A 13,538-nucleotide genomic window follows, 5' to 3' on the forward strand; every position below is an offset into this window, starting at 1 on the left:
TTACCCAGCTTATACAACTGATGGACTCGTCTGATAGAAGTCCAATGCAAACTGCATAGTACAACAGAGTGGTTGAGGATATGGTTTGATTGTGTGATCCTTGCAAAATTTTTTATACATTGTAAAAATGGCATCTCATTTGGCTAAATTCACGCCTTCTTAAGACGAACAACTAATAGAACTGCTTTATGTACATCTTCTATTGCTGAATCTGGATGATAAAGAATCCAAGAAAACACTTAAGAAGTTATTACTTTGAATTTAGACTGGTCAAGGGATAAATAAACCAAGTAGTAGAACTCATCTCACATGAATTGAAAATAGATTTTAAATTTGAATTCATCATCTAGTAATATTTATACAGAGTGATTCAAAAGAATGGGAAATTTTTAAAGTTGTGTTGGTAGCCGTGGGCAATTGGTACCACTTGATAAGTGGCGCCAGCCTCTCTAACCTAACTTGCCATTTAGTTGTCATGGATCCTTGGAGTGGTGCGCAACATGCATTTGCTATCAAAGCGTTTTACAAAAACAATGACAGTGACATGTGGAGGGAGCGTGTAGAGAATTTGGCCGTCATTTTAATCTGGGACGGCACGACTGTGTTCCATCAGCACATGCAATTAAAACATGGATATCTAATTTTGAGGAAACTGGTTCGGCAATGAAAAAGAAACCTCCAGGCCGTGAGCGAACCGTCCATACACCACAGAATGTTCAAGCTTTACAAGATGCTGTCACACGAAGTCCACATCGGTCAATCTGTCGTCTCTCAGCATCTTTACAATTGCATAGTTCAAGTGTTCGGAGAATGTTAGTGAAGGACTTGCAATTCCATCCAAACAAGTTGCAGATCATCCAGAAACTGAAACCGAACGATGCAGTTGTGCGAGCACAATTCTGTAATGTAATACTTCAGAAGATAAATGATAATGAAGAGTTTGTTCACGAACTGTGGATGTCAGACGAAGCACATTTCCACCTCAGTGGATTTGTTAACAAGCAAAATTTCAGATACTAGGCACAAGAAAATCCTACGCAGCTACACCAGCGTCCGTTGCACAGCCAGAAAGTGACTGTGTCGTGTGCTATGTCATCTTACGGTGTTACAGGCCCTTATTTTTTTGAGGATGACAATGTTCTTGCGATTACAGTGACGTCGGCTCATTACGTAGCCATGCTTGAAACCTTTGTTGTGGAACAACAAAAGAGATTTCCACCAATTCTTAACACAGCCTGGTTTCAACAAGACGGAGCAACGTCACATACTGCACGAATATTGATGGCAGCTGTACGCCAATTGTTTGGACAACGTGTCATTTCACGAAATGGTGACATTAGATGGCCTCCCAGATTGCCTGATTTCTCAGCTTGCGATTACTTTTTGTGGGGTCACCTTAAAAGCAAAGTGTTCCACAGTAGACCTGCTACAACAGAAGAACTGAAGGCAAAGATCCAAGAAGCAATTGCGGAAATTCCAGTTGAGATGTTATGTCAAACCATGAACAATTTAACGAAGAGACTTCGTGAGTGTTTACGTAGAAGAAGAGGTCACCTGCAAGATGTCATCTTTAAAAAATAAACTAAAATGTATGTATCCTAAAATGGCAACATTTGTACAATTACATGAAATAAAATTCATTTTCTAAAAAAAATTTTTCATTAACGTTATTTAATTTTTACAATTTCCCGTTTCTTTGAATCATGCTGTATATTAAAATTTTACAAATGCCTTCAATTTTTCACGAACTAAACACTTGACTGTAGATAAGCCAAACACCCAAAAAAAGAGAACAATCTTTTTTTATTTTTTTCCCCTGAGCACACAAGGTGTCGTTATCAGCACCTGAACACAAAATTACCAAAGTTAACGATTAAAAATTGAAATTTACTTTAAAAATTAAAACGATTGAAAACACCTACGTGGAATGTTAGATTTGAAATAAAAACAATATTAAAGATTTAGATGAAACAATAAAATTGCCGAACGTCAAAAGGCAGAAAAATGAAAGTTTTTAAACTTTTCTAAGTTTAATCAAATGTTTGAATCCAGATGCACGTCTTTAATAAATGATAACACATTGAACAACATCAATACGTTGTTGCCTAAGATTTTTCATGTTAGGCCCTAGTTTAAACTTTCGATACAATGCTGCATAACAGACAGTCCACAAGGATGCAGTGCACTGTTAGTTAATTGCAGCAAACAGATAGTTAACAGCAGTTATCAGATATCCATGAGTGAGCCTTATGTGCCCTATTCCCAAATAATAATTTCCTCATGATGGTTATTCCTGTATGAAGAGGTGATTCATGATCACACAGTGTTAATAACTGGACAAAGTTTATTGTTGACGGTAAAAAAAAAAAGTTTATTGTTTGCCACTCATCATCATCATCATGAACAACCCTTTTTAGAAAACAGACAAGATTGTTTGAAACAACTTGATTAATGAAAGGGGGCTGCGAACTAGCCTCTTTTGCCGCACATTCATTGCCTGAAATTTCAATATGGCTAGGAATCTAGCAGAAAGCTTATGGTTGTGTTACAATCAGTCACTTCAGAGATAACAAACTGCATATCAGAGAAAATAGGGTGTCTGGAGTACATGTCATTAATTGCCTGTGAGGCAATCATGAAATCTGAACAAACAAGTACATGTCAGAATGTTGGGCTAAGTATATTTAAGGGTTTTTAGTAGCACATACTTCATGATGAAAATACTGGCGTTGCTGGTAAGGCCAAACATGTATGTTCTATTTGCAACCACAGAATTATTGTGCCTAGAGCAGTCTGTAAAAACTGTATCTCTGGATTCTTGCTATTTACACTTATGAAAAATTTTTTTTGTAAGATAACTGGATTCGTGTCCTTTTTTCGATACCAACTGAGACTAGGGAAAAAATTCATGAGGGAGAGGTAATCATTTTGAGTAACAGGAGGTATTGGAAGTAATTGTACATTTAAAGATAAGAAAAGCCGATGAGCTCTGATGTCTAGAGAAGTAGTAGCTCTTGGCCGATCCTAATATTGAATAACATGGTGGTTGGAGAATATTACAGCAAAGGTAGGAGATTTGCTTGTGCTTTAATGCCAGCTACATGGTAGTATATCATTTGGTTCTGTCTATTCTAGAAAGATGGCTCACGACTGTCCACTAGCAAACTTACCTCAGAGCTTCAGTGAAATGCACCTGTATAAACAGATATATGAATGATGGACTGCCTCGAGGATATTTAGAGGGGTAGCCTGTGCAGAAGGATAAGCCATGCATCCATAATCTAAGAAGATCAGACCAGAGCTCGGTAGAAGCACAACATGCATACTTGATCAACACCCCAATCAGTATTAGATAGAACTCTCAGAATGTCTAACATTTTTAAACATTTTATTTTCAGTTCCTTTAAATTTGTTATCTATGTTAGTCACTGGTCACATCATATTCCTAACAATCTAACCCATGTTTATGCTTTAACTGGTTCACCATGAAGAAATGTTTGAGGATCAACGTGTTTCCTCCAGCATGAAACGCAAATGCATTTTGTTTTCTCTGGAGGAAACGTGAATCCAGTCATTTTACACTGCGATTCCAAATGGATTGTGTTTTAGAGCAGCATCTCACCAATAGCTAAAGTTCTACAAGCTACGTAAATAGAAAAATCATCTACAAATGGAAAACATAATATAATGTGGTTTCACATACAGTTTGTTATAGTATATTATGGCTATGGCAAACAAAGTAATGCTTAGGACACTTGCCTGTGGTATTCTGTTTTTTAATGTAAAATTTTCAGATACCGTCTTACCAACTTCAACTCAAAAGGATCAACTACTGAGGAAATCTCTGATAAAGATTTCCTTGTGTACCTCATTCATGCAGTTTATTTAGGATTCCTCTCCTTCAAGCGGTATATGTTTTTTTGCAATTCGAAAAATACAGCATTGGCGAAGTAGGAAGGCGTTTTCAATGACAGATTCAAGAGCAACAACAACATGATCGATAGACCATCTACTTTGGAGGAAACCGCATTGTTCAGGGTCAGTAAGGAATTTTCCCTTGAGGTACCACACTAGACGACGATTTACCATTTGTTCCATCAACTTGCACATGGTACTGGTTAAGGAGGTAGGACAACAACTTAAGGGGCATGATTTATCTTTACCAGATTTCAGTAAGGGAATCACCAATGCATCTAACCAAGAATCTGGAAAAACCTGATAAGAAAATATTTTATTGTAGATACACAAAAGATGTAATGCAGTAACCAGTAGGTGTGCTAACATACTAAACCTGATATTATTATTTCCAAGGGAAGTGTTATGCAAATTATTCAAGGCATACCTTTGCTCATTACAAGGAAAGGGGGTGTTTAATTCATTTTGTAAGTTTCTAATCATGAACAGAATATTTTCTACCTGCAACTTATATCTCACAAACTCAGAACAGTATGATGATGTAAGTGAAACCAGCCTAAATGATCTTCCAATCATATTTACCATAAGAAATGGCACGGTAATGAGGATTCTGCTGCTTTCCAATCCTATCGGCTGCGGTGACTTTACGGATCCACACGTGGCCTGAACCTTTCTCCAAACAACTGAAGATGGAGTTGTCCGAGAAGTAGTATCGACATAATTCATCAATGATTATTGTTTTTCTTACACCGAAACACTCGACATCAAATAGCCTTCACATTGTGGAAGGTGCATGCATAGCAATTCAGCCATATATCTTCAATTGAAATTACATAAAGCCCTGCGCCAAAACCTTAGTGCATTCCTGCAGTCTTCATCTAACCAAGGAATAACAAACCAACTTGGCTTTACAAATGTTAAAGGAAAAACTTCATTTGCGCTGTCAAGAATTACGCTTGTAAACTTGGCAAGCTGATGGATCATGCTACCATTCTTGTCGAACTGGCCATAGGAATCCTTGTATTTGATCCAGTCCACTTTCAGAACCAACTATCTGCACAGCTGACTGAGACAAATCACTATTATTGATGGAAATAACAACTGATCTGTGATTGTTTCCAAAAATGTTTTTGGAAAATTTTGCGCCATGTAAGATGTGGGAGTAGAGTTGCTGAACCTAAGAACAGATCAATACATGTAAATGTACCTGATGATGACATAAACATGTGCAGGCCGTTGTTTAATAAGCAAAGATCTAAGATCTGCCTCAGTCAATCAACTACAGTGCCTTGGGAAAAACATGACGATGAGCCCCCCCCATGAATAGTGATGGGCATTGAAGTCACTGATTACGAAGCAGAGCAAAGGAATCTGTACTGACAGACTGGGCAGATCATCCTTAGTGATATTGGAATTTAGAGGAAGATAAAGGTTGCAGTTATTCATTTTAAATGGCACCAATGTCTTCACTGAGACTGCAAGGATGTTTGTCACTAGTGGAATATGCACGACTAATACTATTTCCTTCAGGAAAACAGCCTCTGCCCTCAGTTTGATCCTATCTTTTGAAGACATAACTGCAAAAGGATACATCAATCTGTGGAGGTGAGTCTCCTGCAGACGCAGCATTAAAGGATGTTCTTCCTTTATAAAGATTTCAGTTTTCTCATGGTGATTACAGAGAATGCGAAATGTTGGTACACTGGTATTCAAAATGCAAAACACTGGTATTCAGAATAAAATGTTTAAAAAAATTTATACATATATGCAGAAATAAAGTGCTTTCCCAGCATGTGATATTGGGATTGCAAAATGTTTTGCTTTGAACTTAGAAAAGTTATCCATTATCAATTGCATACGTTGTTTGCTAGGTTGTTTAGAGGCTTAGATTTCCAAAATATTCATTTAATATGTTTGATTGTGTGTCAACACAATGATTATTATTAGAACGGGTATCTTTTAGATAATGGTTTCAGCATCTTATATACAAAGGGTGGACTAGATGAAACGCATGGTTTTCACTAGCAAATAACTTCGGTTGTTTTAATTATAGAAAAAAAGGTTTTACATTAAATAATAATATTTTTATTGCATTTTGAAACTAACATACCTTAATTAAGTTTGAAAAATAATGTCAGTAAGATGATAATCCTTCTTGTCGGATGCTAATAAAGAGCCTCTCCTGAAAGCTCTGCATGGCTTTCTCTAACATTTCATTCGACACAACTTCAATTTCTTGATGAATGGAAATTTTCAGGTCTTCGATTGTGTGAGGCCTGTTTACGTATACTCTTGATTTCGGGTAACCCACAAAAAGAAGTCACAAATCAATAGGTCGGAAGAGTGTGGGGGCAAAGAAACATCACTGAATCATGAAATGACATGGCCAAGAAACATTTGTTGAACCATTTCAATTGATGCTTTTGCCATGCGAGCTGTGGCACTATCCTGTTGGAATCACATTTCTCTCATGTTCACCCAATGCCTTTTCAGTTCTGGATGCAGGAAGTTGTTTAACATGTCAACGTAGCGTGCTGATGTTACTGCAACTGTGGTTCCCCATCTTCAAAAAAGTAAGGACCAACAATCCCTACCATGGAGACACTGTACCATACTGTTACTTTTGAGCTGTGGAGAGGATTTTGGTGTAGTTGACAAGGGTTCTTTGACGCCTAGTACTGACAGTTCTGTACATTAACATTGCCATCAACATAGAAATGGGCTTCATTACTCATGATCATTAGGGCATTTGCATCTTCTGTAAGAATGGCATTCACTGTCACAAAATTCTTTACATTGCACAAAATCCCTTTCAGTTTGCTGTTGGACGATCATTATTTTGTGTGGGTGAAATCTGAGATCATCGTGTAAGATGCGATGAAGTGAAAGACGTGACATACACAGTGCTACAGCCTGTCACATAATGGATTTTTTTAGACTAGCAAGAACTGCCCTTCTCACTCTGTCTATGTTTCTGGAGTTTGGACTGAACTGGGAAGGCCAGGTGGTTTTTCTTCACCACAGATCCAGTCTTCTAAACACCTCAACCAATTGGTGTATGATGTTTCGATCAGGAATTGCACCTCGACGTTTGACATTAAAATTTTGATGGCAAAGATGTTGAACTGTGACCACAGAATAATTGTTTGTAAAAAAAAACTGATCGACAGCAAACACACAATATTCTAACCTCCAACGCTCCATAGCGACTGAAACTGCGTAGTCTGAGCTGTCCGCCAGAAGTCGCTGAAGGTGTAATCTACCTTCAGTCACTACTGAGTATTAGTGGTTTAAAAAACATGCATTTCCTCTGATCCAACTATGTGTGCTTATATATAAATATAAAAATACGTATATTAATGACTGAGAACCAGAAGTATCTGGAAATGCTCTTTACTTTCCTGGTATCATACTTCTAGACTAACGCTGCAAGAAGGAAAGTATGGAAATCAATCAAAAAATGGGGTAGGGTTGTTTTGCACGTCTCAATGTTTCAAATACAGGAACCCTTACGCCCCCCAAAAAAAAGGAAAAAAGGGGGTAATGTTCATATGTAGGTATACTGGCATGTTGGAAGCTTAATATCATTTGACTGGGTAAACCGATTTTATGAAAAATTTTGTACAAACTCGTGTATAGGGGGTAATTTGTTGGTCAACATTTGGGTTCAATATCTCCAAGGGATGGGTGGAGGTCAACTTCTCAAAATTTTGCAAAACATAAACCCATTTTATATGTACTTGTATGCATGCTTATTTTACCATTAAAAAAAAAATTGCCCCAAAATTGTTTTATTTATTGCATATTTTTTAATGGATTTTTTTCAATGTCTTCCTAGGCGTAGTAGTAGTGAAAGCGACCTAAAAAAATACTTTCAGGGCAGCAATGTGGGTGGGGAAGCCGATTAAAATTTAAAAATATTTGGATTTATTTAAACTTTAATAGTGTTAAAAGTTCAATAAAAGTTTAGTAATAATATTACAATAAAATTTCATCTTTATTCATCTTCCCCCACAAAATAGAAATCTTGGGTAACTTTTTATTGGTATACACTTTCTACTTTTGTTTAGTTTGTTTACACTTTCTATTTTTGTTTAGTTTCTTCCATTTAACACAGTAAAAATATAAAAATGACAGATTTTTAAAAATTGTTTAAAGGTTTAGGTCAAGGTTAAGGTTAGTGTGTAAGCAACTAACGATTCTGTGTATATTTTATACACAGAATATACAATATCAATGTCACCTAATCAAACATAATGTAACACTCGGTTCACTTGTTAATCTCATCTAATTAACCTTAAATATTAAACTGGCTAATTGTTAGCCAAGTCCATAATTGTATACAATAAGCAATTATTTAATACAAAAATAATTTAATACAATAATAATATTTAAAATAATATTTAATACAAAAGAATTAAGTATATTATGTATTATTAATTATATATAGTAAAATAATGTATATTTTGTAATTCAGTACTGTAAAAGTGTTGAATTACATAATTTTTGGTGATGGTACTATGTAACTTAAGGAGAATTTCATTCAAGTGAAAGGACTTTTCGATAAATTTTAACCGTAACAAATAACTTAGGTTCTAAATAAGGTACATCCAAATTTCACCAAAATCAAAGGTGAGTCCATAATTGTACATAATTACCAAAAAAATAGTTCCATTTTGATACATTGTTTTTTTATTTTCACAGACAACTTGAATTTTCTGCTAAAGATGGTAGCATTTCAACTTACATTTTAGTGTCAGATAATTGTTGATTTGCAAGTTCTGCTGTACATCTTGGAAAAAAACACAGAAAGCATTAATGGTGTCAAGAGGTGATTTTGGGGGTAAATCATTATAAGTAATAAACTTCCATGGTGCACATGAGTTTTGTGTAACAGTAAATCACCTGACAATTAAGTAACTATAAAAATCCTTTTGAATCTATGCAAACTGAGACAAATAACTGTTTCCTGCTTTCAGTATTTCTTACATTTCCTTTAATACCATTTATCATCATCGGGCAAATCTCTTCAATAGGCATTCTATTATCACCATCAGGAAAAGGCTGTTATAGAGCGTACTGATAATTTTATTTTTCCTTCCTGTTCTAAATCCTCCAAAAGATGAGTCCTTTTTGAGTCTATTTTGTTTAAGTATTAATAATTAAAGTAAAATATTTTTGTGGAAAAAAGTATACCATAAAATAGAAAAAAAGTAGCCTTTTACTTAAAACACAAATAAATAATTTAATAATAATAAATGTAGATTAAACTGACTTCAGCCAGGTACATATACACAAAAAAATCATTATCTGAACATAACAATAATTCACGGATGGAACATACAGCGGATAGAGTACACATGAAACTTGAAGGGCATAGGTGTAATAGACTAAGCTGTTAAATAGCAAGATATTTATACAATAAATTGTAAAAATTATGTCAACGTATCCTTCAAACATAGATGTAAGGAATGTTAAGTGGAGTCACATTCTTTTTGCCCACAAGAAAGTAATATAATATTAAAAGTAACGACCGGTCTTAAGCACTGTGATGCAATAATTCCCGGGTTGTATATAGACATCAGATATTGTTACAAGAATTTTTTACCTTAATTGTAATTGAAACTGAATAAATTACGAACAATAACAATTATAGAAAACATAAGTATATTTTTTGAAACTAGTACTCAGCCACTTTGCTAAATTTATAAAATCCATTAATTTACAGCAGAATTAATTGGACATAGATACTTACTTCTTTTGTAATGCGTCTTTAAAACTGACAAAAAAGTAACGAGCTGGCATTACTATTTCAGCAGGACTTATACCAGGTCCATAAACCTTAATACTTTTAAAATCTACAAAACCTTCAACAAAATAAAACAAGATAAAAACAAACACTACATACATTTTAAAATTACAATAACCAGAAATACTCTAACCTCAATGAATGTTTACCTACATTTGTCAGTCACTTTGAAAACGTTACTAGCCACTGCCTACACTATCTGGTAAAAATTATAAAATTAAACAAGCTTCGTTTTATATGACACTATTTTTATTTCCAGGCATGATATCATGGAAAAACATAAAATGATTTATTTACTGTTTTGTACCTCTTTTGTACTAGGAAAGAATTAATTTAGTGAAAGCTATGCCAGTGAATTATAAGTTTTGTAATCAACTTTATCCGGAGGTTACGGGTTCGAATCCCGGTATTTTCACTCACTACAAAATTTATCAATCACATCCTATGAAATAATACCTAACGGTAGTCCTGGAGGTTAAAAAAAAAACAAAAACAAATAAACTTTAATGTAGATAAAATTTAGACAGCTGATGCGCTACTATTTCGTAACAGCTGATTGATATTTATTTTGATGTTTACGTCTGATTAGGGGTTGGTGTAGTTTAGATTAATACAAATGTAGATATAATTTAACGTTTTTGAAGTTCTGTTCTATTGATTGTAACCGTGAGATGTGAATTATGATAGTTTATTTATGAGGTATGAATTTTTTGTAAAAGTTACAAAATTCATGCTAACGGATTTGTCAAGTGTTATTGAGTATATAATTTAAAAATGGAAAATAATGTATCTGCCATTGAATCTACAACAGCAGTGGAAACAGTCGATGATGAAGAAGATCAAGTTCCACCCGCTGGATGTGCGGACACGTTTTATGACCCAAAACGTGGGGGACATAGGTTTATTGCCTTAATGTTTATGTGCATTATGGGTTTTGGTAAGAAAAGTATGCCTTTACTTAATTTTACTAGATTTAAATGTATAAATTTATTCAGATCAGTACATAATTGTAAATCACTTTAGGAATGGGTCAGCATGCTACACCACCCACAGGAAATATCTGTTTTATAAACAGCTTCTACTGTTTGCCTTGAAGCATATAGGAGATTTATGGGGAAAATTTTATTAGGACAGGATTTAAAAAAAATACAAATTAATAAGTAAAAATTAAGTAATTTTAATTCATAATTCTAATACGCCATACAAATGTTCGAATTTTTTATTAACTAAATAAAATTATTTTTATAAAATTAAAAATTTAATTTACAAATTATTTGTGTTAACCTTGTTAAATAAATAATTGCATTTAACTTATTAAAGTTTACAGAAAGTTAACATTTACTGCATATTGTGTATTTGAGTATAGTAGTACCCATTTTAACAGATTTAGTTAAATATTATATACTGTTTTGTCTATATCAGTATTTTTTTCTACCCAAATGTAATTACTTATCCCGTAGGATGTTTATCTTTGTTTATTAGATTACCACGGATGTTTTTCCTCGTTTATTGGATTACACATAGAATGTTTATTAGAAATTATTTTATGACTAATATAATTTGAGCAAATAAATATTAACCGAACTCTGTGAAACCAATTTAGTTATTTTAGAAATGACAGAAAGTCATTCTATCTGAGAATGTTAGAAAAATTATTTAGAAATAGTTGAAAAGCAAATTTAGACAAATTAAAAAAAAAATTAAATCAAATTATGATGCAAAAATATTTCCTTAGTAATGGTGGATACCATCAATCCATCAGTTATTTGGAGTTGCTAGAAAATCCTTGGAAATAAATATCTTTGTTATAATTATATGCTATTAGGAACTCATCTTTGATTTTGATGAAATTTGGAATTTCATCTATTATAAACGAATATATCCTTCATACTGAAAGAATTGTAATTTCCAACAGTCACATTTCCACTAAAACTTAATCTAACTTGCACTTTAGCTTAATCTAATTTAATCTTGAGTGAATCTAATCTAATTCTGAACTTAATAAACAAACTTAACTAAATTATGTTATTTGAAAATAATGTATATTGCACTTGTACAGTATTGAATTATGAAATTTTATTTTTTGTGATGGTATATATGTAACTTACAAGAGACTTAACTTGAGTAAAAGACGTCTCCGACAAATAATTTCAATTGTAACACATAACTTAAGTCCTAAATAAGGTATATCTTAAATTTCATCAAAATTGGAGGTGAGTTCCTAACAGTATTTACCAAAGTTTCTTGAGCATATATTTTACACTCATGTGAAGGTGCGGAAAATTCAGGTATTTATGTATATTTTTATAATTACTATTGTCTAAAAACTAGATTAATGGAAATGCATTTTAAATGGGATACTAATTTATTAAAATTTACAACAGAGACCCACCCATTGAGGCCTTTTCTTGTAAGCCTAAATATTGTCTAGATTAAAACAGTTTACAATTCTGTTTTTTGTTTAATACAGGTGGTAATTATTGTTATTTTCTAAGAACGTGTGCTTTTTCATAAAAATAAACAGATTGATTAAATTACTTATTTATGGTCACCATTGCATGTTTGTACTCTGCCCATCTTGAAAACTTGTGATTAGTATATCTTTCAATGATGATTTGTCTTTTATTTGTTCATTTAGTATGTTTTTGTCTATGTATAAATTTTTCTATTCAAGCACATTTATAAGTGCTTGAATTTGTGGCTTTAAAGTATAAACATAAAATCCGAATTTTTAAATACATGCTTGAATTTTATTGTAAAAATTATTGTAAATTTTATTGTCAAGGTTAAAACTTGACAGAGACAGTGTGTGTTTGAGTAAATCTTAAGAATTGTCAAACCTCAATATATAAAATTCATGCACTGTTAAAGCTTTTTCTTCTTCCCAGATCCCCAATATTGGTCTGTTTGGTACTCTGCTATGATAATTTAATAATATGTAGTTAAAAATAGTCTTGACTATGAAAAAACTGATACACTAAGAAAACCATGGAATCTGATTCTTCTGGGCCAGAAACAATTAAAAGAAGGGTAGAAAATTCAAACCTGTAACACTATCTGACTCCACCTACCAAATAAATTGGACAAAAGATTCTAAAATGTTTTCAAAATATCCTTCAGAAAAAGAAACTTTAAGAAACATAATATTGTCCAAGATATTCAGCTCTCTGGCATTTTAGGGCCTCTACACTTTAGTCTTTTAAATGAAGTAATTTTGAAATGCTGGGATATTTCACCCATTTTTTACTTTCCTTGGCATAATAACTCTAGACTATGCTGCAAAAAATAAAGTTTGGTAATCACTCAAAAAATGGGGTATGGGTTTTTTTCATTACTTAATGTTTTATGATTAGGGACCCAATAAAATTAAAAAAGTGGGGGAGGGGGTAATATTCATATGCATGTACATGCATTGGCTTGTTTGAAGCTTAATAACTTTTGATTGAATAAACCGATTTTGATGAAATTTTGTACAGAGACTGATTTACTGAGAAGATTTGTTGGTAAAATTTTGCGATCAACATTTCTAGTGGTTTTGGGGGTCAATCTTCTCAAAAGTTTGATAACGTAACGAAGTTCAGCACATGTGTGCGTGTTTATCTTACTATTAAAAAGAATATTGCCTCAAAATTCCCCCTTCCCCAAAAATAAAAAAATATTATCCTTTCATTTATTGCTTATGTTTTAACTGATTTTTTTTTTAATGTCTTCCTAAGCATAGTGGTAGTGCAAGTGACCAAAAAAAAAACAAAAGAAAAAAAAGCAAGGAGCCAGTCAGAGTTTTTTTAGTATAATATTGAATAATATAATTTTT

The 13,538-nt window shown here is 33.2% G+C and overlaps 2 protein-coding genes across 6 annotated transcripts in view; one reads left to right on the forward strand and one right to left on the reverse strand.

Moving 5' to 3' along the window:
- Window positions 1-10,132, reverse strand: part of LOC142331281 (protein O-glucosyltransferase 2-like) — a 32,074-nt gene extending 21,942 nt beyond the window's left edge. For 2 of the 3 annotated variants that reach the window (XM_075377076.1, XM_075377075.1), the window contains exon 1: window positions 9,671-9,903. In XM_075377076.1, the coding sequence (XP_075233191.1) occupies window positions 9,671-9,825 (155 nt within the window). In that variant the 5' untranslated portion in view covers window positions 9,826-9,903. Of the gene's footprint in view, window positions 1-9,670 lie in introns of all 3 variants that reach the window. The other variant, XM_075377077.1, reaches the window with a different exon arrangement.
- Window positions 10,133-10,263: 131 nt separating this feature from the next.
- Window positions 10,264-13,538, forward strand: part of LOC142331280 (lysosomal dipeptide transporter MFSD1-like) — a 57,451-nt gene continuing 54,176 nt past the window's right edge. For all 3 annotated transcript variants that reach the window (XM_075377072.1, XM_075377071.1, XM_075377070.1), the window contains exon 1: window positions 10,264-10,661. In XM_075377072.1, coding sequence (XP_075233187.1) covers window positions 10,499-10,661 — 163 coding nt within the window. In that variant the 5' untranslated portion in view covers window positions 10,264-10,498. The remainder of the gene's footprint in view (window positions 10,662-13,538) is intronic.

Source organism: Lycorma delicatula, chromosome 10, assembly GCF_047948215.1.
Source record: "Lycorma delicatula isolate Av1 chromosome 10, ASM4794821v1, whole genome shotgun sequence".
Taxonomy (NCBI): Eukaryota; Metazoa; Arthropoda; class Insecta; order Hemiptera; family Fulgoridae; genus Lycorma; species Lycorma delicatula.